Genomic DNA, 27,949 nt, shown 5'->3' with positions numbered 1-27,949 from the left:
GTCTAATATTTCGAAATTTTTTGTTTTGGTCCATAGTACAACACACAAACACACCATGTTTTTGGGATCACTTCGTCGAGGTTTATATTCCACTATTTTTGGTGAATTTTTAAGCAACATTTCCAAAAATTCAGTTTTTCAGAATGAAATTGGACCCATTGAAAAATGTGTGTTTTTGTAGATTTTGACTTTCTGAAGGCTAATTTCGACTTGGTTTGGTCAAAAAATTGCATCTTTTTTTAGAATCGCCAAACTTATGTATGACAACTTTAAGGATATGTTAAAGAATTGACTTTGAATTAATCAATTCAGCTTTTCCAGAAGGTGAATTTTTCAATACCCTTCAGCATAAAAATTTTGACCTGGTTTCAAAGAGCTTCCAGTAGTTATTTTGGGCTTGACAACTTTTACTAATTTTTTAGAACTAGATCTTCAAGTTGAATATTTCAAAATTTTTGGTTCTGGTCCTTAAATAAGTACTTCATGTTTTTCAAATCAGCTGGTCAGAACCTAAATTCCAAAATTTTTATCTCAATTTTTGCATATGATTTTCTATCTGTTTAGGACTTTCCAAAATTATTGGAAGGAACTGTTTTGTGCAGATTTTGACAGGCAGAAGTTAAGTTCAACTTGAAATTCCTGCCATTTTGCCAAAATCGATAACATGAAATATGGAAATTTTTACATTTCTAGAAAACGGGATTTTCAATTCGAATATTTCGAAATTTTCGGTTCCGATCGATTAACACGCCATGGTTTTACAATAAAGATCTATAATTTTTTATGAATTTTGCAGCAAGTTTTCCAAAATTTGAATTTTTCAGAATGCAATTTTTGACCATCTCTCGAGCAGTTTCAAAAATTTCGCAAAGAGATTTTTCTGTAAAATTTGACTTCTCGAAGCTATTTTCGTCATTATTTCTTCAAAAAACTTTACAGTTTTTCCAAAATCGTCAATATGACTTGGCAATTTTTAAGATTTTGAAAATATTTGACTTTCAGTCAATCGTTCAATTTTTACAAAAGATCAGTTTTCAAAATTTCCTTCATTCCTTTATAGAAAATTCCATAAGTTGTAACCTTTTTTGTCGTATTTTTTACTCTCTTCTTATGTTTTTTTTTCGCATTTTTGGTCCCCCTTCTCCGTCACTTTCAGTAAGTGACATTTCTCTTATTAGTTTTATGAATTCTTTTCCATTTTCTAGTTTTTGTAATTTTTGTTGTTGCTCTTCGTTGGTTTTTCAATTTTTTTGTAATCGTTTTTTCTTTCGGATGGTTTTGGTCACGTTTTTTGTCGTTTTGGTTTAATCGTCTTTATTTGCCATGTTTGCATTTTTTTCTTTCGTTTTTCGTCCTTTTTTTTTCGCTTTTTTGATAATTTTCTGTCCCTCTTTCGTAGTCGCCCTTTTTGTGTCCTCCTTTTGTGGCCTTTTTTGTCCCCTTTTCAGCTCCTTTTCTTTGGTCGCATTTTATTTTGGCCCTTTTTTTCATTTTTTTTTGTGGAATTCACGCGTTGCGTTTTTTGTCCTCCTTTTTGTCGTTTTTTTGTGGTGTAATTTTTTTTATTGTCCAGGTTTAATTAAAAAATTGTTCTAAAGTTATAAAATTTTTGAGAAAATGGGATAAGCCAGTCTTGAATTGATCAATAAAATAGATTTCATTAATTTTTTTGAGTCACCCTGTCTAAGTAATTATAAAAACAATGAATGCAATGATAAACCACAAGTATGAAGTGATAATATTTTAGATAGGATTTATTCACCAAAATTTTGAGTTGACGTCAAAAATTTTTTGAAAAAAGGTAGAACGGACAAATTTCGATTAACGATTTATCATGCTTACGATGACCTTAAAACGTTTGCAAAATTTCAGAACATTCGTTTTTGCAATTTCAGACTTAAATTACAAAGTGTTCTCACATAATTTTGATTTTTTTTTTTAAATCGGAATGTCTTGTGTAAAAATTCGATACGGATTCATAAACTACACCTGTAGGAGTATGTTTTTTATAGAATTTATATAACATTTACTATTGTAAAAGTTGCCAATGACGTCATATCATTGTTGGTGGGATTGATCACTTGATCAGACAAATCTTAGTCACATTTTTACCATTTACACGATATTCCTAATTGGACAACAATCAGTCCGGTAGTTTCGGAGATTAAGCGTCTAATAAAAATCGACACAGACGCGAACAGATGGCAGCCAGATAGATGAAACGAGAGACCTTTTTGTTTCGTACACTAGGGGTCAAGAAACGTCAAGAAAACATGAAAGTAGCCAGTCGCCCGATCGACGCGATTACAATACACTCGAGAAGTAAAAAGAGAGGAAAGCTGTAATTTACCTTTAATTAATTATAATAAGTAATTTTATATGTGTTTTAGGAATACCATGTAGACGGTAAACCGTTAAGCAGAGACTATATTATCATAAAAAAACACGTTAAGAATGCGAGCGCAGCGAGCACGTTTAGGTGCTATAAAAACTACTCGTAAGGGTTTCCGAGAAGCTAAATTAATAATAATGGAATTTTTTATTTTCCAAAAATGTTTGCGAATATGTCTAGAGATTTATTATTACAAGAAAATCCAGACAGCTTCACTGAGATTCTTTTCAACCAGAAGAAGAATTCAGAATGCGGGCGCAGCGAGCACGTTCAGGTTTTAGTAAAAAATAGTCTAAAATTACAAAATTTTTAGAAAAATGGGGTAAGCCGTCTTGATTTGACCAATAAAATAGACTGGCTCCTTCATTAATTTTTTTTAGTCACCCTGTGTAAGTAATTATCAAAAAACAATGAATACAATGATAAACCACAAGTATGAACTCAAAATATTTTGCTTATTTTATTTGGGTTTTATTTGTCAAAACTTTGAGACGACGTCATCAATTTTTTGGATTTTGGTCAGAGTTTTACCATTTGTACAATATTTCTAATGTACGTACAAAATTAACAACAATCAGTCTGGTAGTTTTGGAGATTAACTACTAATAATCGACACAGACGCAGTTAGATGGAAACGAGAGACCTATTGTTTCGACCTCCAGGGGTCATGAAACCTCCAGAAAACAAGAAAGTAGCAGTCGCCCATGTGACAAAAATAGACAGGTTTTGTTAGACAGATACTGTAAAATTTTACATGTACCAGAATTTCTCGAATTATCTTCATTAACAACTTAAGAACGTCATCTTAAAATTTTGTGTAGTACTTATATGTTATTTAAATTTTGTAAAATAAATACTTCTATACTTGAGGTTTATGAATCCGCCTTTATTTTTTACCTCAGACATACAGATTTTTTAAATTTTTAATACATGCTAATTAATATGTTCAGATATTAAATCAAACTTGAGAAAATTTTTGAAGGGTGATTTTTAAGTTATTTTTTTATAAATTTGAAGCAGAATATTCATAAGTTCTATTTAATAAGACTTAATAGAGATATGATACATTTATTTTATTGTCTATAGAAAAATGTCTTGATTTTTTGATAAAATGAAAATAATGAAACAGATTTGAGTCAACAAATGAAGCGAAATAGTATTGATTAGGCTGTATTTTTTCAGTTACTTTAAAACAGAACGTCCTCTAATTCCAATTCAATAAGACTCAATAAAAAAACACAAAGATTCTCACAATGATAAAGTTTATCGGACTTAAAATTTGACCGTTTGTGTCTCTCGTGATGTTTCTTTAACTGCGTGTTGATGTATATTTATAATTCACAAGAGCTATATGCTATATATTTCAAACTGATCGCTTTCAGAAGTCCCTCGAGAACAGCAGACGTTCCCTTTAAATGTTGCAAATAAAAATATTGGTCCGAAGTTTTTTAGATAGAATTTCCGGCGTTTCGGAAGCACCGTGAATTTTGTATGATATGTTTTCGCATTCTTCCATAAAAACGCACTCGGTAATGTTTCGTAGGTGTGAGTGTTTAATTTTAATAAGTTTAACACAAATTGCCTCCTTTATTTCATTCGAATTACCACAGCCAGCAATCCGAAACAATTTTGTCCAACACAAACCTGTTTTACGAGCAATACTCTATCGACAGCCAAGATTTAAGTATGTAAATGTACACGCGATTTACGTGTAACACTGCAATTTGCAATAGGTTCAATTTACGCGAGCGAAACGCTCCGGAATTACAACTTTCCAGATTCGCAACTGTACCAACAATAAAAAATACAATTTCCTATAAAATCCAATAAAGTGCAGAGCACCAATCCTCTTCTTTTTCGGGCAAAATAAATCGAGCCCTCTGAACGGAATGCGCAACAATTCTTCCAGTCAACTCCTTAAACTATCACGCTGAATAATTGAACAGTGGAGATTTCCGGAGTTAGTGAGCTGAGTCGGAGGATCTCTTCTTCAACTACTTAATTATCAATTACTGAGCGCTGTTCGAGTTTATTAAACTTTATTTACAAGGCAACGGTGGCTAAGTGGGGCTTTTAAGGCGCGCTGGGGAATAATAAGGTAACGACTGGAATGTAGAGTAGTTTACATAAAGGCATTACTGCGCTATTGATCGATAGTTTGAAATCCGTACGTGTTGGGTAAATTAACCAAGTGCTGGGACAAATACGCATTGTTTATTTATTTGGGGATCGACGGGCTTTAATGAGACGCGGGAAAGTTTACAGAGCCAATTACTCGAAAGTCAATTATTTATTTCGGACGGAAAATGTCAGGGCGAACGGAATGTTTAAACAGGGATTGTAATTTTCTAAACGTACGTTCATGTTCCGCATTCTACGAATCTAAAAAAATGGTAGTAGGTTAAATTTGCGCTTGACGTCATCAGTGGCGGCTTCTGATTGGTTGCCCAAAATGTGCACCAATTTTTAATAATTTTAGAAACTACTGGAGACCGATTGTTGTCAGATGTAAATTAGGAATATCATGTAAATAGTAAAAGGTCATCTCCAGAATTTGTTTTTATTTTATAAAATAAGATACTTCTGTTGAGTTTTCACCCTACACATTCAGATTTTTTTGAAAAAAATCAAAATTCTTTGTACTCGTGGTTTATCACTGATGGGTTTTAGAATTACTCGAAAATTTGGGAATACAATACTGTTTATGACAAATTATTAGTACGATGCTGCACCTATCCAAATTTTTAATCACAATTTTCAATTTTTTCATTCTCTATAATTTTTCAATTTTACAATTTCCCAACTTCCAAATTTTATATAATTCACATTTTGATATTACAATTTTTCTTCCGATTGTTTAGTTTCTCAGTTATTAATTTTTCAATTTCTCAATTTTTCGTTTCCTCAATTTTTCAGGTTTGACATTTTCCATTTTCAAGATTTTTAATTTTTTCAATGTTTCTTTTGATTTTATAATTTTTCATTTCTTCAAATTTTCAATTCCTTGATTTTGCAATTTTTAAATTTCTCAATTCTTTAATTTTTGGATTTTTCAATTATCCCACTTTCCGATTTCTTTAATTGTCAACATTTCGTTTTTGCAGTTTTTCAATTTTTTTTAATTTCTCCATTTTTAATATTTCGATTTTTCAATTTTTCAAGTTCTTTTGTTTTCGAATTTTTTCATTTTTGATTTTTCAATTTTGCAATTTTCCCATTTTTTTGATTCGAGATGTTGAAAAATCAAAAAATTTAAAATCGAAAGACTAAATAATTGGAAAATATTGGAAAGTCGAAGAATTGAAACCACGAAAAATTGCAAAATCGAAAAAGTGGAAAGTCGAAAAATTGCAAATCGAAGAACTGAAGAAACGCAAAATCGAAATATTGAAAAACTAAAAATTTAGAAACTTGAAAACTGAGAAAAATTAATGAACTGAAATATCGGAGAGAAGACAAAAACGAATCGAGTCGAAAAATTGGAAAACCCAAAAATTGTACAATCGAAAAATTATAGAATTGTCAAAATTATAAAATCGAAAAACTGTATAAGAAGATTGAAAAAATAAATATCGAGAAAGGAAAATTGATTAAATAAAAAAGTTTAAAAGTCAAATAATGGAAAAAGGGAAAAATTCTAAAAGTGTAAAACTGAAAAAGCGAAAAATTTTTTATACAGGGTTATTCAGCCAAGATGACCCATTTATGTTTTTAAAATAGGCAACCAAAAATACCGATTCCTCCTGAACATGGATTGCAAAAAATATTTCAAAATTGAATTGACAAAACAAACAAACAAAATTTTTTCCAAGTTCTTGCTTTCCAATTTTTATATTTTTCAATGTTTTCATTTTATACTTTTTTGTTTTTTCATTTTTGATTTTTTCATTTTATAATTTTGCGATTTTTCCATGTTTTTTTTGATTCGAGAAATTGAAAAATGGAAAACCTAAAAAAGCGGGAAACATTGAAAAGTCGAGAAACTGAAACCACGAAAAAAGACAAAATCGAAAGAGTGGAACATCAGAAAGTTGTAATAAATGAGGAAACACAACCTCGAAATATTAAAAAACTAAAAATCCAGGAACTTAAAAATTGAGAAAATTAATGAAATAAAAAACTGGAAAAAAGGAAGAAACCGAATCGAATCGAAAAACTGGAAAACCTCAACACTGTAAAATCGAAGAATTATAGAATCGTCAGAAGTGTAGAGTCGAAAAACTGGATCGGGAAATTGAAAAATTAAGTATCCAGGCAGGGAAATTTTAAAATCCAATAATGGGAAAATAAAAAAAATCTAAGGATGTAAAATTGAAAATGCGAAAAATATTTGTTGTTTAAGTTCACAATGAAAACAAGAAAAATGGCAAATCACAAATTGAACAAACGAAAAATTGTAAAATCCAGAAAATGTAAAATGTAAAATCTAAAATTGAAGAAACGAAAAATGAAAACATCGAAAATTTGAAAAACTGAAAACTTGAAAACCAAATAATTGCAAATGCTAGAAAAATTGCAAATACAAAAAATTACACATTGAAAATTCAACAACTTAAAAATTTCACACTGTAAAAAAGAAAAATGAGAAAAGCAGAACACATAAACACGGAATAATTAAAAAAGTAAAAAAAATGATGATTTTTTTTAAGTTCGTGATTTCCAAGTTTTGTATTTTTCAAAGTTTTCATTTTATACTTTTTCGTTTTTTGATTTTTGATTTTTCAATTTTCCAATTTTGCTACTCATCCATTTTTTTGATTCGAAAAATTGCAAAATCGACAAAGATGAAAATCAAAACATTTCGCATCGAAGAAGTGAAAAAACGAAAAACCAAAAATGGAAACCTAAAAATCGGGAAACATAGAAATTAATGAATAGAAAAATTAGAAATTAGAAAAAACGAATGGAATGCAAAAATTGAAAAACCAAAAAATTGGAAGTCGAAAACTAATTGAAAAATTGCAGATCGAAAAATTGAATAATTCAAAATTGAAAAATTTCGCTTTGAAAAACGAAAAATGAGAAAATCAGAACAATGAAAAACCGAATAATTGAAAAAATAAAGAAAATGAAAAACGGAAACGAAAAATTGCAAATCGATAAATTGAAGACATGGAAAGTTGAAAAATCTAAAAATTGAAAACTCCAAATCAAAATACCGAATAAATGAAAAATTCAAAAATCAAAGAATTGAAAAATTCAAAATTGAAAACTCTTGAAATTGCTGAAACATAAAATTTGGAAAATTGCAAAACTGAAAAATTTGAAAATGAAAGCTCGAAGAGATGCATATCGTAAAATTGAAGAAATAAAAAAAAGAACAATTGAAAAATTGCAAATCGAAAAATCGAGAAAAAGAGAAATGGAAAACATTGAAATATAAAAAACAACAAATTGGAGCATTCAAAAATCGAAAAATCATGAAAATTAAAAAATAAAAAGCTGATACAAAAAACCAAAGAACTGAAGAAACGAAAAATTGAAAAAATAAAGAAAATAAAAACCGACAACAAAATTTGCAAATCGAAAAGGTGATGAAATGATAACATAAAATTTAAACATCTAAAAGTTGGAAAATTAGCAAACTGAAATGTTTAAAATGAAAACTAGAAAAAAAAAACGGTAAATCGAAAGTTGAAAAAACGAAACATTGAAAAACGAAAAATTGAAAAATCGAGAGACTGTAAAAACGAAAAATTAAAAAGTGTAAAAGTTGAAAAATCGCATAATTGAAAACTGAAAAATTGCAAATGCTAGAAAAATTGAAAAACCAAAAAATTAAAAATTGAAAGTTCAAACATTTCACATTGATAAAAAGAAAAATGAGAAAATCAGAATACTTAAAACTGACAAATTAAAAAAGTAACGAAAATAAAAAACCCAAATGAAAAATTTCAAATGGAAAATTGAAGGAATTAAAAATTGAAAACTCCAGAAAATTTTTTTCAAGTTCTTGTTTTCCAATTTTTATACATATTTTACATTTTATACTTTTTCGTTTTTTCAATTTTGATTTTTCCATTTTACAATTTTATAATATTTCCATTCTTCTTTGATTTGAGAAATGGAAAAATCGAAAACCTAAAAAATGGGAAAACATTGCAACGTCGAAAAACTGAAAACACGAAAAATTGCAAAATCGAAAAAGTGGAAAATCGGAAAATTAAAAAATTTCGCTTTGAAAAAAGAAAAATGAGAAAATCCGAACAATAAAAACTGAATAATTGAAAAAATACAGAAAATAAAAATCGAAACGAAAAATTGCAAATCGAGAAATTAACTAACTGAAAAATTGAAAAATCTAAAAATCAAAAAAATTAAAAATAAAAAAACTCGTGAAATTGCAAATCGAAATTGAAAAATCAATAAATTGAAAAAGGCAAAATTGAAAAGTCTTGACACTGCAAATTTTCGATTTGCTAAACCGAAAAATTGTAAAATCTAAAAACTGAAAATCTAAAATTTGGAAAATTGGAAAACTGAAAATCTAAAATTTGGAAAATTGGAAAACTGAAAATCTAAAATTTGGAAAATTGGAAAACTGAGAAATTTAAAAATGAAAACTGGAAGAGATGCAAATCGTAATCGATGAACTGAAAAAATAAAAATTGAAAACCCGTAAAGTTGCAAGTTGTAAAACTGAAGAATCGAAGAAACGAAACATTGAAAAAATAAAGAAAATAAAAACCGACACGAAAAATTGAAAATCGAAAAATTAAAAAATCTAAAAAATTGTGTGAAATTCCAAATCAAAAATTTACAAAATCTAAAAATTAAAATATTCAAAAGTTGGAAAATCAGAAAATTGAAATGTTTAATAATGAAAACTCATTCATTTCAGAATATTGAAGAAAAAAAAAAAAGAAAAATTGAAATTGAAAAAACAAAAAATTTAAAAATCGGAACATTGAAAAATTGAAAAATTGAAAATATTGAAAAAAACAAAAAACCGAAACAAAAAATTACAAACCGAAAATTTAAATTAATGAATGAAACAAGAAACATGAACAATTGAAAAATCATCAGTCGGATATCTGAAGAAACGAAACATTGAAAATTGAATAATTGAAAAAATAAAAAAAATAAGAAGTCGAAACAAAAAAACGTATATCCAAAAAAACGAAAAATTAAAATTAAAATCTGAACAAACAAAAAAAAAAGAAAAATTGAAATTGAAAACTCCAGAAAATGTTTTTCAAGTTCTTGTTTTCCAATTTTTATACATATTTTACATTTTATACTTTTTCGTTTTTTCATTTTTGATTTTTCCATTTTACAATTTTATGATTTTTCCATTCTTCTTTGATTTGATTCTTTGATTTGAGAAATTGAAAACTCGAAAACCTTAAAAATCGGAAAACACTGAAACGTCGAAAAACTGAAAACACAAAAAATTGCAAAATCGAAAAAGTGGAAAATCGGAAAATTGCATATTGAAAAATTGGGGGAACGCAAGATTGAAATATTAAAAAACTAAAAATCGAGCAACTTAAAAACGAAAAAAAAATGAATCGAAAAATTGGAAAGAAGAAAAAACGAGTCAAATGCAAAAACTGAAAAATCGCAAATCGAAAAATTCAAAAATCCAAAAATTTAAAAATTTCGCATTGAAAAAAGAAAAATGAGAAAATCCGATCAATGAAAACTGAATAATTGAAAAAATAAAGAACATAACAACCCAAACGAAAAATTGCAAATCGATAAATTAACTAACTGAAAAATTGAAAAATCTAAAAATCTAAGAAATTAAAAATAAAAAACTCGTGAAACTGCAAATCGAAAAGCTAAATAAACGAAAAATTGAAAAATCAATAAATTGAAAAGGGTAAAATTGAAAACTCTTGACATTGCAAATTTTCGATTTGCGAAACCGAAAAATTGTAAAATCTAAAAACTTAAAATCTAAAATTTGGAAAATCGGAAAACTGAAAAATTTAAAAATGAAAACTCGAAGAGATGCAAATCGTAATCGATGAACTGAAAAAGTAAAAATTGAAAAGCCGTGAAGTTGCAAGTCGTAAAACTGAAGAATCGAAGAAGCGAAACATTGAAAAAATAAAGAAAATAAAAACCGATACGAAAAATTGCAAATCGAAAAATTGAAGAAATGAAAAATTAAAAATCAAAAAAATCGTGTAAAATTCCAAATCAAAAATTTACCAAATCTAAAAATTGAAATATTCAAAAGTTGGAAAATCAGAAAATTGAAATATTTAAAAATGGAAACTCATACGTTTCATAATATTGAAGAAAAAAAAAGGAAAATTGAAATTGAAAACACAAAAAATGTAAAAATCGGAACATTGAAAAATTGAAAAATTTAAAATATTGAGAAAATAAAAAAGCGAAACAAAAAATTACAAATCGGAAATTGAAATTAATCAATGAAACAAGAAAAATGAACAATTGAAAAATCACCAATCGGATATCTGAAGAAACGAAATTGCAAAAATTAACATTGAAAATCGAATAATTGAAAAAATAAAAAAAATAAGAACTCGAAACGAAAAAACGTATATCCAAAAAAACGAAAAATTAAAATTAAAATCTGAACAAACAAAAAAAAAAAGAAAAATTGAAATTGAAAACTCCAGAAAATGTTTTTCAAGTTCTTGTTTTCCAATTTTTATACATATTTTACATTTTATACTTTTTCGTTTTTTCATTTTTGATTTTTCCATTTTACAATTTTATGATTTTTCCATTCTTCTTTGATTTGAATCTTTGATTTGAGAAATTGAAAACTCGGAAACCTTAAAAATCGGAAAACACTGAAACGTCGAAAAACTGAAAACACGAAAAATTGCAAAATCGAAAAAGTGGAAAATCGGAAAATTGCATATTGAAAAATTGAAGGAACGCAAGATCGAAATATTAAAAAACTAAAAATCGAGCAACTTAAAAACGAAAAAAAAATGAATCGAAAAATTGGAAAGAAGAAAAAACGAGTCAAATGCAAAAATTGGAAAATCGAAAGTCGACAAATTGTAACACTGAAAAATCGCAAATCGAAAAATTCAAAAATCCAAAAATTTTGAAATTTCGCATTGAAAAAAGAAAAATGAGAAAATCCGATCAGTGAAAACTGAATAATTGAAAAAATAAAGAACATAACAACCCAAACGAAAAATTGCAAATCGATAAATTAACTAACTGAAAAATTGAAAAATCTAAAAATGTAAGAAATTAAAAATAAAAAACTCGTGAAACTGCAAATCGAAAAGCTAAATAAATGAAAAATTGAAAAATCAATAAATTGAAAAGGGTAAAATTGAAAACTCGTGACACTGCAAATTTTCGATTTGCGAAACCGAAAAATTGTAAAATCTATAAACTGAAAATCTAAAATTTCAAAAATCGGAAAACTGAAAAATTTAAAAATGAAAACTCGAAGAGATGCAAATCGTAATCGATGAACTGAAAAAGTAAAAATTGAAAACCCGTAAAGTTGCAAGTTGTAAAACTGAAGAATCGAAGAAACGAAACATTGAAAAAAATAAAGAAAATAAAAACCGACACGAAAAATCGCAAATCGAAAAATTGAAGAAATGAAAAATAAAAAAATCTAAAAAATTGTGTGAAATTCCAAATAAAAAATTTACAAAATCTAAGAATTGAAATGTTTAAAAATTTGAAAACTCATACATTTCATAATATTGAAGAAAAAAAACAAGAAAAATTGAAATTGAAAAAACAAAAAATTTAAAAATCGGAACATTGAAAAATTGAAAAATTGAAAATATTGAGAAAACAAAAAAGCGAAACAAAAAATTACAAACCGAAAATTTAAATTAATGAATGAAACAAGAAAGATGAACAATTGAAAAATCACCAGTCGGATATCTGAAGAAACGAAATTGCAAAAATTAACATTGAAAATCGAATAATTGAAAAAATAAAAAAAACGTAGGTATATCCAAAAAAACGAAAAATTAAAATTAAAATCTGAACAAACAAAAAAAAAAAGAAAAATTGAGATTGAAAACTCCAGAAAATGTTTTTCAAGTTCTTGTTTTCCAATTTTTATATATATTTTACATTTTATACTTTTTCGTTTTTTCATTTTTGATATTTCCATTTTACAATTTTATGATTTTTCCATTCTTCTTTGATTTGATTCTTTGATTTGAGAAATTGAAAACTCGAAAATCTTAAAATCGGAAAACACTGAAACGTCGAAAAACTGAAAAAACGAAAAATTGCAAAATCGAAAAAGTGGAAAATCGGAAAATTGCATATTGAAAAATTGAGGGAACGCAAGATCGAAATATTAAAAAACTAAAAATCGAGCAACTTAAAAACGAAAAAAAAAATGAATCGAAAAATTGGAAAGAAGAAAAAACGAGTCAAATGCAAAAATTGGAAAATCGAAAGTCGACAAATTGTAACACTGAAAAATCGCAAATCTAAAAATTCAAAAATCCAAAAATTTAAAAATTTTGCATTGAAAAAAGAAAAATGAGAAAATCCGATCAATGAAAACTGAATAATTGAATAAATAAATAACATAATCTAAAAACTGAAAATCTAAAATTTGGAAAATCGGAAAACTGAAAAATTTAAAAATGAAAACTCGAAGAGATGCAAATCGTAATCGATGAACTGAAAAAGTAAAAATTGAAAAGCCCTGAAGTTGCAAGTCGTAAAACTGAAGAATCGAAGAAGCGAAACATTGAAAAAATAAAGAAAATAAAAACCGACACGAAAAATTGCAAATCGAAAAATTGAACAAATGAAAAATTAAAAATCTAAAAAATCGTGTAAAATTCCAAATCAAAAATTTACAAAATCTAAAAATTGAAATATTCAAAATTTGGAAAATCAGAAAATTGAAATGTTTAAAAATTTGAAAACTCATACATTTCATAATATTGAAGAAAAAAAAAACAAGAAAAATTGAAATTGAAAAAACAAAAAATTTAAAAATCGGAACATTGAATAATCGAAAAATTGAAAATATTGAGAAAATAAACAATTACAGATCGAAAATTTGAATTAATGAATGAAACAAGGAAAGTGAAAAATTGAAAAATCACCAATCGGATATCTGAAGAAGCGAAATTGAAAAAATTAACAATGAAAATCGAATAATTGAAAAGATAAAGAAAATAAGAAGAAGTCGAAACGAAAAAATGTATATCCAAAAAAACGAAACATTAAAATTAAAAACTGAACAAACAAAAAAAAAAGAATAATTGAAGAATAAAAATTGCAAGTCAAAAAAGCTGCGGGATTCATTGGGCTGCACTTCATGGACGAGGAAAGTTCTTTCGAAATAAACTTGGACAATTCTTACGTGTAGTAAACATATCAGAATATAATTTTAATAAACGACTAAAAATGCACATTTCTTTTTGCACTAATAAAGCAAGCAATATTTCTCGATAATTTCCCCCGATAAATTACCTTCTCCGCTGTTTCGATTTTGCCGCCCCTGCCCTTATCCAGCCGGACAATTCTCCCAAAAACCCGACCTCATCTCGCGTCGGCAGTAAATAATAAATATCTATCTCCAAGACACCATTAATTCCGATTATCTCCCTCCAGACTGCGATTAATCAGCCCCCTTCGACATTATCGTAATTGTCTTGACCTTTACGACTGCGATAGGCAGCAAGATAACAAACCGTGTCCCTGTATTGAGCCATCGATTCGCCAAAGCGCCGAGACGAGCATCTGTTAAGTATTCAGCAACAACGCGAGGTACTCACCTAAAAGCTCGATCCGCCACATGTTGCAGCCGGTTATTGGCCAGGACGAGTGCTTGAACTTGGCATCCTGCCAGGCTTTCAGCCTCCAAGCTGACAGTCTTCGATCCCACCACCTCCAGCTGGCTAATGCTGCCTTCGGGCAAATCTGCAACAAACTTACTTTTAGGAAATTATTGAAAAATTGGCGGCGACTCGCGCGGAATTGAGGACGTGGAGCTAATTCCGGAGACTGGGAATGCTCTGTTTTAAGTTTAATGGCGATTAGGAGCTAATTTGGCGAATGGAACTTTCGCTAAATGATCATTGGCTCAATTAGCGTTTTGAAGCGGAGGTGGGTCGCGAACGCAAAGAGCAAAGGATAAATGGGGCATTAGCGAGGACATCGGGCTGTGTTGAGATAGATCCTTTATGTATCTGCATAGTTCGGAGCTCTAATTAGTCCTAATGTAATCACTATAAAAGTTGATGTAAGTGAGCTTCGTAGATGCTGGGTTTGATTCTTACAACAAAGTTCGTATAAATATAAGTTCTCTGAATCTTCTCTAAAATTTCTCAAAACTGTCTAAAAATATACAACCTTTTTTCAACAGATTTCAGTAATTTCAAGAGATATATTGCTAATAATTGCAGATTTATGCTTCTGAAAGATATTTCAAACGAAGTATATTTCAAACAAATTTTAATTTTTGGTTAAAAATGGTGGAGGCGCCGAGATAATATATGTTAATTCTACGAATAAATACAAATTTTTCGAAAACTTTAAAGAAACTTTTACATGTAATAACGAAGAAAATGATGCTCTTCTATTGTTAAATGCAGAAAATTGACGAATAAATACAGATTTCAATCAAAATAAATGATCTTTTCTTCGACAGACCTCAGAAATTATAATTTTTCCCTTATAAATGGCTTATGCACTGTTGTTTAATGAGATATAGTGTAAATAATCACAGATTTGTGTTCTGAAGAAAATTTACAATCAGATAGATTGATTTAAAGGTCGATCCAACTAAATTTAGTTTTTTATGTAAAAATGGTGGAGGCGCCGGGATAATATTTTTTTTATATCTATAATTTTAGAAGGAATTCTATGGATCGAAAATTATACTTCAACACAAATTTGAAACGATCTTGCTTTCGACAAAGAGCAGAAAGCAGGTTTTTGTGGAGTTAAATTAAAAAAAGGCTGTTTGTAGCTCAAAAATGACACCTTCTTAGTTATTAATCTCTATATCCTAAACGGAGTGAGCATCTTGTTTGAAGATTTGCTTACAGAACAAGAAAGCTTCAAGAAATTGAATGCTTGAATCACCATTCGAATTGTTGTGCCGTTTTGGAGTTTTGTCCCGTTAAATTGGAAAAAAAAAATTTAGATCAAAAATGTTACTTTCTTACATGTTCGTCTCTCCAAAATAAACGGATCGAGTATCCGATCTGAAAATTATCTTACAGAACAAGGAAGCTTTGGAGTTATTTCTAAATAAATAAAAAACGCGATTTTTTCGTCAAGAATCACAGCTTTCTAGAAATTAATTCCTGCATGCTAAACGAATTGAAAAATCCGGTTTGGAAAAAAATTTCAAAGAATTGATTGTCTCAAACTACCAATCGGATTCTTGTGCTGTTTTTGAATTATCCTGTTAAATTTGAAAAAAATATTTTTGACTGAAAAATTGAAAACATTGAAACAAAAATGTAAAAAAAAGCGACAAAAAGGCAATAAAACTTTAACAAAAAGGGATGACAAATAATCGATTAAATAAAGGACCAAAAAAACACCACAAAAAAAAAGTCGACGAAGGAATGCTACAAATAAATGTAAGGAACAATTTAGAACATGAAAGAAGAATTACAAAATTAGGAAAAAAATCGAAAAAAAGGCAAAAAACGCGGTAGAAAAAGTCGGTAAAAGAAGTGACTGAACAAAGCTGACAAAAAGGTCTCAAAAATACTCAAAAAGAGTGACAAAATTTCGCAAGAAAAAAGTCATAAAAAAAAGTTAGAAGAAATGGTTACGAAAAGGGGATAAAAACGTATAAAAGCGAAAAAATGAGATAAAAAAAGTAAACACAAGACAAAAGCCACAAAAATCCAAAACAGAGGGGATAAAAGTGTAAGAAATGCCGACAATAAACGTCAACAAAAAATGACAATAAAAAAGGGAAAAAAATGACAAAAACTCGATTAAAAGGAAACACAAAAAAAAACAGCAAAGAAATGCTACACACAATTGCAAAATATCCAGAATAGAAGACGATGAAAAACTAGAAAAAACGAAGGAAATTCGATGAAAGGAAAACAAAAAATGAATACATTGAGTTTTCATAAAAAAAAAATCGTGATGAGGATGACCTTGATGACGTCACCAACTTTTGAATAAGAACAAGAAAAGGGCCAAAAAAACAAGAAAACAAATGACAAAAAATGTGTAAAATGAAAATTTGGAAATTCGAAATCTAAAGAAACAAAAAATTGAAAAACAAGGAATTTTGACATCAATAAACGACATCAAAAACCGAAACGAACAATTGAAAATGAAAGACTAAACAGTGGAAAATTGAAAAATTGCAAATTGAAAACTCAAGAAATTTTAAATCGAAAAATTGAAAAAATAAGAAGCACGAAAAATTGAAAAATCGGAAATTGAAAATCTAACGAAACGAGAAATTGAAAAAATTAAAATTGAAAAAACAAGGAATTTTAAAATCGAAACATTGAAAAACCGAATAACTGAAAAAATAATGGAAATAAGAAACCGAAACGAAAAATGATCAATCAGGAATTAGAATAAATAAAAGATTAAAGAACGGAAAAATTTAAAAATTCAAAATTCAAAATTCGAAAGAATTTAAATTGAAAAATTGCAACATCCAAAACAGAGGAAACAAAAAATTTTATAAACGACAATAAACGTTAACAATAAATGGCAACAAAAAAAGAGGTGAAAGAAAGACAAGAAAAAATCGATTAAAAGAAAAGACAAAAAAAATTGACAAAAAGTCGACAAAAGAAAAACGAAAAAATGAATACATTGGGTTTTTATAACAAAATTTCGTGATGATCTTGATGACGCCACCAAGTTTTGAGTAAGAACAAGAAAGGGGTAAAAAAACGGGAAGAAAAATGACAAAAAAAAAGGAGACATGAAAGGAAGGTGAAAAACGCGAGAAAAGAAGTGCCAAACAAAAGCGAGTAAAAAGATGACGAAAAGGCCACATAAAACGAGGCAAAAATTGCGAAAAAAGAATAAGAAAAAACGGGCGATAAAGAGAAGGGGACAAAAAATGTGTAAAATGAAAAACTGGAAATCCAAAATTTAAAGAAACAAAAAATTGAAAAACAAGGAATTTTGACATCGAAACATTGAAAAATGGAATAATTGAAAAAATAAACGAAATCAAATCCCGAAACGAAAAATTTCAAGTTAATCAAAAATTTGAATAAATGAAAGATTAAAGAATGGAAAATCGAAAAACTGAAAATTGAAAAATCGAGAAATTTTAAATCAAAAAACTGAAGAAACACGAAAAATTGAAAATCGGAAATCGAAAATCTAAAGAAACGAAAAATTGAAAAATTCAAATAGAAAAAAGAAGGAATTTTAAAATGGAAGCATTGAAAAAAGGAATAACTGAAAAAATAAAGGAAGTAAAAAACCGAAACGAGAAATGTTAAATAAAAAATTTGAATAAATGAAAGATTAAATAATGGAAAATTCATAAATTGAAAATTGAAGACTCGAGAAATTTAAAAATCTACAGAATAAAATAAGAAACACGAAAAATTGAAAAATCGGAAATCGAAAATCTAAAAAAACGAAAACTTGAAAAAACTAAAATTGAAAAAACAAGGAGTTTTAAAATGGAAACATCGAAACATCGATTAATTGAAAAAATAAAGGGAATCAAAAACCGAAACGAAAAATTTTAAATAAAAAAATTTGAATAAATGAATGATTAAAGAATGGAAAATTGAAAAATTGAAAAATCCAAAAATTAAAATAAGAGACACGAAAAATTGAAAAATCGGAAATCGGAAATCTAAAGAAACGAAAAATTGAAAAAATTAAAATTGAAAAAACAAGAAATTTTAAAACGGAAACATGGAAAAACCGAATCATTGAAAAAATAAAGGAAATCAAAAACCGAAACGAAAAATTTCAAATCAAAAACTTGAATAAATGAAAGATTAAAGAATCGAACACTGAGAAATCGAAAATTGAAGACTCGAGAAATTTTAAATCGAAAAATTGAAAAATCTAAAAATTAAAATAACAAACACGAAAAAATGAAAAATCGGAAATCGAAAATCTAAAGAAACGAAAAACTGAAAAAATTAAAATTAAAAAAACAAGGAATTTTCAAAATTGAATCATTGAAAAATCGAATAATTGAAAAAATAAAGGAAATCACAAACCGAAACGAAAAATTTCAAATCAAAAATTTGAATAAATGAAAGATCACAGTGTGGAAAAATTGCAAAAATTGAAGATTGAAAACTCGAGAAATTTTAAATGGAAAAATTGCAAAATCCAAAACAGAGGGGACAAAAAATGTAAGAAGTGACGACAATAAACGTTAACAAAAAATGGCAAAAAATAGGTGAAAAAAAGACAAAAAATCGATTAAAAATAAAGACAAAAAAATCGACAAAGAAATGTTACACACAAATAGAAAAAATCCAGAATAAAAGGGGATGAAAAACTAAAAAAAAACAATAAAAAGTCGACAAAAGAAAAACGAAAAGATGAATACTTTGAGTTTTAGTTAATAAAATTTCGTGATGACCCTGACGACGTTACCAACTTTTGAGTAAGAACAAAAAAAAAAGCCAAAAGAGCGACAAGCAAGATGACAGAAAAAGTTTAACACGAGAGGAATACAAAAAACGTCACAAAAGAAGTGACTAAACAAAAGCAAATAAAAACAGACAAAAAGGCGACTTAAAACGGTGCAAAAAAGTGAAAAAAGAATAGAAAAAAAGTGACGATAAAGAAAGGGAACACGAAATGCGTGTAAAATAAGGCGAAAGAAACAAAAAAAAAGGAAATCTACAAAGGAAAGCACAAAAGGAAAGCAACAAGAGGGGAAAAAGAAAAATATAGCTACAAAATAGCAAAAAAAAAACAAAAATGGTCAAAAACCATTTCAGAAAAAAGGATAAAAATGTAACAAAAAAGCCAAAGGAAGTGGTGTCACGAAGTCAACAAGTAAAGAGGCAAAGAATATAACAAATCACGACAAAGAACATGCCAAAATAAGCGAAAATTAAGTTGTGAAGAAGGTGGGCAAAGGAAGGAACAAAAAGGCACAAAATAACTATAAAAGGCCTCCAAGAAAAAGAAAAATTGTAATAAATGAGAACAAAAAACTTGATAGAAAAGAGCGAACATTTAGCTGAAAAAATGGAAATACAACAAATAAATGTGAGAAAAAAGCAAACAACAACTAAAACAATGATAAAAAAGTGCCGAAAAAGGCAAGAGAATTGAAAAAATGATAAAAAAGGCGACAAAAAAATCGACAAAAGATGTGCCAAAACAAAAGCGAAAAAAAAAGCCACAAAAAAGTCCGCAGAAATAAAGCGAAACAATGAAAAGCGGAAACAATGGGTGATAAAAAAGACAGCAAAAAAGCTAAAAAAATAACAAAAAAATTACAAAAATTGTAAGAAAAAAGGCAACAGAAAAAGCTACAAAAAATTGTAACAAAAAGGAGGAGAAAAAAGAAACAAAAAAAGTAGGCAAAAAAAGGGTCACATACTGGACGGATTGTGAATCCGGTCTGAAAATTTGCTTACACAATAAACGTTCCTACAAACTGCAATGTATATTTTTCCTTAAATTTGAAAAACATTTTTTAATTCAGTAATTAAATTTTCCTACATATGCGTTCCTCCATGCTAAACAGATCAAATTCATAGGTTTAGGAAAAAAAAAACAGTTTAATGCTCTTGGGATCTTTTATAATAAAAGATTTCTTTTGCAACCGATTCGACCAACTTATTTATTTTTTAAAGCTGGAGCCGGCGGGATATTTGAAAATAAAAATTTGCACTGACAGCTTTAAAGAACATTCTGTATATTGTAAAAAACATAGTGTAAGTCCAAGTGAATGCCGTTCCTCTGCTTAAATCCTACTATATGAATAACACAAATTTGAATAAAAATAAATTATTATCTATTTTCAACGGATTTCACCAAATTTCATTTCTCGTTTTCACCGAATTTTTACTATTATTTAAAGAAAATATAATATATGATATATATAGACAAAAATATATAGTTTCATTATGCTTCTTGCAACAAAATCTTATAAATATCGGTTCATTATAATGTTAATCACAAGACGATATAAATTTTCTTTTTATCTATAAGTAGTTTCAACCGGAACAATCCCATTGGCAAAAACCCATCGCAAACACCACAACTTCCAAGTCACCGTCTCGCTTTTTTTGCAAAAAATGTTGTTTATTTATCGCCCACATTCGCAACCTTCCCGACACCCCGGTAAAACACGATCGTGGAAAAAGTTACGATATCGTCTGGGAAGTTCCAGCAGCCGTTTAAAACTTTAACAGTTCATTAGAGCGCTCGTAAAACTGACGTGTTTAAAAAAGCTCTTTACGGACCTTTTTACAAGACCATTTCATGTAATAAAATTAAAACATGACCTATTCGTCATTAGAAATGTTCCATCGGCTACGTACTTGATAAAAAAACAGGATTCGTTAAGTACAGAGAATAACAAATAAAGCAATTGTGTTACGTTGACTGGAATATTAAAACAATCGTCGACTTTATAATCAAAGAAATGCGATCACAGGGGGTTGGAGGTTATTTATAAAACAAATATGAGGGATGTTTTGGCTTTTATATATTATTATTCAATTGGGCGTGAGGCATGAACAGGCATGTGTGAAGTGTGATGTCGAGGGTTAAATGAGGGCACGAAATTGGAATTTAGTAAAGTGTACAGTTATTGATTGCTTTGTTCTTTTTTATCTGACAGGGTGGCATTGTGTGACGACACGGTTTCGTGTGTTTCCTTTTATTAATCCGTTATAATGGTAATAACCGGTTGTGTAATAATAAGGCTTGACGACATTGTGTATTTGGATTTTAAGCCGCTCCTTACAAATTAATACCAACATTTTTTTTTCACAAATTGTTATGTTGTTCTTACGCGGCCTAAGCGAGCAACATGCAATTTTGCCAATTTTTGTAGCCACAAATTTAATTAACGTCCATTGAAAATAAAAACAAAATTTAATTTCAGACTGTTTATTATCGGTTCAAACAATACAAAGTCCGCTAATTCATTACGTTATATTTTTATGTTTAAAACGCAGTGTTAATTAATTGCTTTAGGCACGAACGTGCACAAAGCACTTTAAAAAGCAAATAGGAGAAATTAGTCATTAAAAGATTATTATCTCTTTATCCAAATTAAAGAGAAATAATGCTGCAATGCATGTGTGCGTTTAACTGTGCATTGTCTTGTAATTATGTCAAGTTTTATCTGCGTCAGTGTCGGTGGTATGAAATGAATTATGCAAGAATCGAGCACTATTCAAATCACAAAGAAAACGAAATTATTGTTGTTGTGATGAGTTGGCAAAATTATCAAATTCAAACTACGTTTCTGAACACAGGTTAAAATTTTGTTTCCTCAATCATTGAAGAAAGCGTTTCTTGTCCATCACGAAATATTTCCCAAATTGAATCATCACCTTTCCGCTTCCTTCCCTTGTCAATATTTTCCAGCGGCGATATTTATGAAACCGGCCAGCACCTCTATTTATCGGTGTGGTCTTGGCGCGGCTTGCAACAAATCGCGTTCCGGTCTCCACATATCGGAAAGTGCTCCGGGACTCCGGGGAACCGCAGTTCGGGACAAATGAGTGCGGTGGGCTCACGCAGCACTGACTGAACGGCATACCTCCCGTGTCCGCATGGAATTGATCTGGTGGCGAACTTTAATGAACAGAGCGCTACGATGCCGCTGCCGATACGGTGGCTATGCAGGAAGTGACGGTATTAATGTCTGATGACGTCGATAGGATTTACGCTGAGAACACTCCTCGTTTCCGGTAACATGCATGCATTAAGCGCACAATGGAGGAGCTGATTATAGGGCAAAGGGAGCGGTATTTGGTGTGAGACAGGAGTTTGTGATTTTTAGCAAAAAGTCGTCGTTGTTTTAATAGGTGGAGATAAATTTTGTGTAGTGGTCCGTTGTTGGGTTTATTTTAAAAATGGATTCGGTTTCTGGTTTGACAATCAATTCGTGTTCACGTTTATCATGTAATGGAATATTGTTGTAAGCCACTAGCGCTATCGAAAGCACCGAACAAATAAAATACAGTGAACGAACCGTCAATCGGGTTAAAGATATTGTAGACAGTTTTTAAATACGGTGTAGTCAAGAACTGTCCAGTCCAGTGTTTTGTTATTAGTATTAAATTGCACGTGTCGGAATTGACATGCATGACTAGCTGAAAATCAGGCTTAACCTGGCCGTCAAATATTTTTTTATTATTTAAAAGTTTACCTACTTAGATAAGAAACCGAGTGTTTTGATGAGAAGACGAGGCACAATTAAACAGGTCAAACTATTTTATGACGAATCTTTTAGTTTATTTACGATACAATGATATTAATGTAGGTGTATTACCATCAAACTGTAGCTTTTTTCATGGTTTAATTATACATTGTCTTCTATTTTTTCCTCTTATCTGGGTGTTAAATATCATAGAATCGCTTGAAAATTCGTACACTGACAAAGTGTCATATTAAATATTTGTTCGTAGTACAATTTAATTAAATAATAATAATGTCTTCATTAAAATTGAAATATACCATAAATTATTTCAAAATAAGTCGAATTCGATTTTATACAATTGGCACTTCGTTCAAGATTTATTGCTATTCGTCTCAAAAACAGATTAGGTATTATAACTACAAGGGCTCACATTTTGCTTTTTTCTCTTAATATGTGTAGTCTTCTTTTCACAACAAGAAAGGTAAAACATTTTTAAAATAGTAATTTTTTGTAGGAAAGTATCGATTTTGCAATTAGGCTCCGCCCCTCGATCTGACAACGAATAAAAAATTCATCACAATTGAGCTTGAGATGGATATGGGTGGGGGTTAATTTTTGGCTTGTTTTTACTTAATATACATAGTATTCTTTAAACAACACGTTACTCAAAAACATGTTTTTATTTTTTGTAAAGAAAGAAGTATTTTGCAGTCAAGCTCCGCCCCTCGGCCTACGACGAATAAAAATATCATCAGAATTGAGACCGGGCGGGTGGGCGGGGCTTATATTTTGCCTTTTTTTAATTAATATACATAACCATTTTTTCACAACAAGAAACATGATTAAAATTGTACATTTTTGCAAGGAAATATGGATTTTGCAATTATGGAGCGGAGCCTAATTGCAAAATTGATTTTTCCTTAAACAAACTTTCCATTTTAAACATGTTTTAAATTTCATGTTGTGAAAAGAATTCTACACATATTAAGACCAAAAGGCAAAAAGTAAGCCCGCCCACCCGCCCTACCTCAATTGTGACGATTATTTTTATTCGCCGTGAACCAAGAGGGTGAAACTTAACTGCAAAAACTTATTTCTTTACAAGAAATTAAAAATCTGATTTTGAGCATCGTGTTGTTCAAAGAATACTAGGTATATTAAGAAAAAGAGACAAAATATATCTGACAACGAATGAAAAATTCATCACGATTGACCTTGAGATGCATATGGGTGGGGCTTAATTTTCGGCTTGTTTTTTCTTAATATACATCGTATTCTTTGAATAACACCATACTCAAAATATGTTTTTTATTTCTTCTAGAGAAATACGAATTTTGCAGTGAAGCTCCGCTTCCTTGGCTACCAACGAATAAAAAAATCATCACAATTGAGACAGGGCGGGTGGGCGGGGCTACATTTTACTTTTTTTTCTTAATATACATAGTATTCTTTGGATAACACGACACTCATTTTTAATTTCTTGTAAAGAAATGAGTATTTTGCAGTTAAGCTTCGTATCCTTGGCTCACGGCGAATAAAAAAATCATCACAATAGAGATAGGGCGAGTGGGCGGGCTTACATTTTGTCTTTTTGTTTTAATATCTGAAGACTTCTTTTCATAACGTGAAAATTGAAGCATGTTTAAAATGGAAAATTTGTATAATGAAATATCGATTTTGCATTAGGCTCCGCCCTATAATTGCAAAATCCATGTTTCCTTGCAAATATATTTTAACTATGTTTTAAGTTTCTTGTTGTGAAAAGATGGCTATGTATATTAAGAAAAAAAAAAAAGACAAAATATAAGCCCCGCCCACCCGCCCTATCTCAATTGTGATGTTTTTTTTTATTCGTCGTGAGCCAATGGAACGGAACTTAACTGAAAAATCTTTATTTATGGGCGGGGCTTAATTGCAAAATCCGTATTTGTCTACAAGGATTTACCATTTTAAACATGTTTTAAGTTTCTTGTTCTGAAAAGACGACTACGTATATTAAGAAAAAAAGGCAAAATATAAGCCCCGCCCACCCGCCCTATCTCGATTGTGATGATTTTCTTTTAATCCTTGAGAGCCAAAGGAGCGAAATTTAAACGCAAAATTCTTATTATTTTTCTAAAAGAAATTGCCAAGTAAGACATTTTTTCAGAATCGAGTTATTCAAAGAATACTATTTATATTAAGAAAAAATTAAAGCCAGAGATTAAGCACCACCCATGCTTGCTCTGATCTGCAAAATCCATATTTCCTTACAAAAATTTACCATTTTAAATGTGTTTTAAGTTTCTAAAAATTAAAAAATCTTCACAATTGAGATGGGGTGGGTGGGCGGGGTTTATATTTTGCCTTTTCTTTCTTAATATACATGGTATGCTTTGAACAACACGATACTCATTTCTAATTTATTGTAAAGAAATGAGTATTTTGCAGTTAAGCTCTGTCCCCTTGGCTCATGGCGTATAAAAAAAATCATCACAATAGAGATAGGGCGGGTGGGCGGGCTTACATTTTCTCTTTGTGTTTTAATATGTGTAGACTTCTTTTCACAACATGAAACTTAAAACATGTTTAAATGGAAAATTTGTATAAAGAAATATCGATTTTGCAATAGGCTCCGCCCTATAATTGCAAAATACATGTTTCCTTGCAAGAATCTTTTAACTATGTTTTAAGTTTCTCGTTGTGAAAAGATGGCTATATATATTAAGAAAAAAAGGAAAAATATAAGCCCCGCCCACCCACCCTGTTTTAATTGTGATGATTTTTTTTTATTCATTGTGAGCCAAGGGGACGGAGCTTAACTGCATAATCCTTATTTCTCTACGAGAAATTAAAAACATGTTTTTGAGTATCGTGTTGTTCAAAGAATAGTAAGTAACTATATTAAGAAAAAATAAAGCCAAACATTAGGCCCCACCCATACCTGCCCCAATCTCAATTTTCAATTGTGATCAATTTTTTATTCGTTGTTTGAACCAGGGGCGGGGTTTACTTGCAAATTCCATATTTGTCTCCCAGAATTTACCATTTTAAACATGTTTCAAGTTTCTTGTTGTGAAAATATGGCTATTCATATTAAGAAAAAAAAAAGCAAAATATAAGCCCCGCCCACCCGCCCTATCTCAATTGTAATGATTTTTCTTATTCGTCGTGATCCAATGGAACGGAACTTAACTGCAAAAACCTTATTTAGGGGCGGGGCTTAATTGCAAAATCCATATTTGTCTCCAAGAATTTACCATTTTAAACATGTTTTAAGTTTCTTTTTCTGAAAAGACGACTAATTATATTAAGAAAAAATGCAAAATATAAGCCCCGCCCACCCGCCCTATCTCAATTGTGATGATTTTCTATTAATCCTTAAGAGCCAAAGGAGCGAAATTTAAACGAAAAATTCTTGTTATTTTTCTAAAAGAAATTGCCAAGTAAGAAATTTTTTGAGAATCGAGTTATTCAAAGAATACTATGTATATTAAGAAAAAATTAAAGCCAGAGATTAAGCACCACCCATATCTGGTCTGATCTGCAAAATACATATTTCCTTACAAAAATGTACCGTTTTGAACGTGTTTTAAGTTTCTAAAAATTAAAAAATCTTCACGATTGAGATGGGGGGTGGGTGGGCGGGGTTTATGTTTTGTATATTTTGCCTTTTTTTCTTAATATACATGGTATTTTTTGAATAACACGACACTCATTTTTAATTTCCTGTAAAGAAATGAGTATTTTGCAGCTAAGCTTCGACCCCTTGGTTCACGGTGAATAGAAAAATCATCACAATTGAGATAAGGCGGGTGGGCGGGGCTTATATTTTGCTTTTTTCTTAATATATATAGCCATCTTTTCACAACAAGAAACTTAGAACATGGTTAAAATGGTACATTTTTGAAAAGAAATATGTATTTTGCAATTATGAAGTGGAGCCTAATTGAAAATCGATATTTCCTTATACAAATTTTCCATTTTAAACATGTTTTAAGTTTCATGTTGTGAAAATAAATCTACACATATTAAAACAAAAAGGCAAAAAGTAAGCCCGCCCACCCGCCCTGTCTCAATTGTGATGATTTTTTTATTCGCCGTGAACTAAGAGGGCGGAGCTTAACTGCAAAACACTTATTTCTTGACAAGAAATTAAAAACATGTTTTTTGAGCATCGTGTTCAAAGAATACTATTATTCTTTTCCTTAACATACATAGTATTCTTTGACAATACGATATTGTAAACATGTTTTTAACTTCTCATAGAGAAATAAGGATTTTACAGTTAAGCTCCGCCTTCTTGGCTCACGACGAATAAGAAAAATCATCACAATTGGGATAGGGTGGGTGGGCGGGGCTACATTTTGCCTTTTGTTTCTTAATATGTGTAGACTTATTTCGACAAGAAACTTGAAGCATGTCTAAAATAGTAAATAAATACGGCAAAACTTGAACATCAAAGTCAGTGTCAACGGCAACTTGCCAACGAATCTTATAAATGGCAATTTTCAGCTCTAGAAGCAACGCCAGCGGGAACAACAACTGCAACTGGAATTTCAACGTCAATAGCAAGTTTATAAACCCAACTTCAGAGTTGAATCGTAAAATGTTGCCATACAGTTTAGATTTTTTTTCCAAAAATATGGATGTCAAGGGTAAGCATTCAACACGGATTTATGAACCACAAGTGTAGGTCTATGTTATTCCATAAAATTTAAAGACTAATATGTAATAAATTATTAATATGAAGTCAATGAAAAGAAACATGACAATTAAAAAAAAACAGCATAAAAACAATAAAATGACTCGGAACATGTTTCATCATTTGGATAGGCACAAACGTTATGTTAATGTCTATACATTTCATTGCGAAGTTTCATCCTGTCATTTTCATATTGTCAATATTCGTCAGTTTTTTCGATTGCGTATTGGATGAGGTTGATAATAAATTTATTAAATAAAGATTCATTATTGTTATTATTAAAAATCACTCTTTTGTTTGGTTTAAAATATTATCGCAAAAAGTTCTGGTTTCGAATTCAAAATTTTCATTAACTAAACCAAGAAATTTTCGATGAGACACTCGTTTCTTATCTAAGTAGGTAGATCTTTAAAGAGTGGCGGAAGTGAAAAATAAGCTCTACAAGAATTCAGAGCCGATTACCTACTAAACGAAGACTTAGAGGTTAGTTAATTAAACTGAATTAGCAATTTCGTGTCACAATTTAGCACTTTTTTGTAACCTTCTAAACGACTTACATGTTTTCAAAGTGTACAATAAACAGATTATTTATAAATAATAGGTCAGGCCACTTAGTAGG

The 27,949-nt window shown here is 29.5% G+C and overlaps 1 protein-coding gene across 4 annotated transcripts in view; it reads right to left on the bottom strand.

The window, feature by feature from the left end:
* Positions 1-27,949, bottom strand: part of LOC135127731 (chaoptin) — a 477,252-nt gene that overhangs the window by 97,324 nt on the left and 351,979 nt on the right. For all 4 annotated transcript variants that reach the window (XM_064054314.1, XM_064054313.1, XM_064054312.1 and 1 more), the window contains one exon: positions 14,104-14,248. In XM_064054314.1, the coding sequence (XP_063910384.1) occupies positions 14,104-14,248 (145 nt within the window). The remainder of the gene's footprint in view (positions 1-14,103; positions 14,249-27,949) is intronic.

This window comes from Zophobas morio, unplaced genomic scaffold (genome assembly GCF_036711695.1).
Source record: "Zophobas morio isolate AGI-343-1 ecotype UQ-CSIRO unplaced genomic scaffold, CSIRO_AGI_Zmor_V1 ptg000012l, whole genome shotgun sequence".
In the NCBI taxonomy this organism is placed as follows: domain Eukaryota; kingdom Metazoa; phylum Arthropoda; class Insecta; order Coleoptera; family Tenebrionidae; genus Zophobas; species Zophobas morio.
The sequence above is the reverse complement of the archived record's forward strand: the minus strand, read 5'-3'. Positions and strand labels throughout refer to the sequence as shown.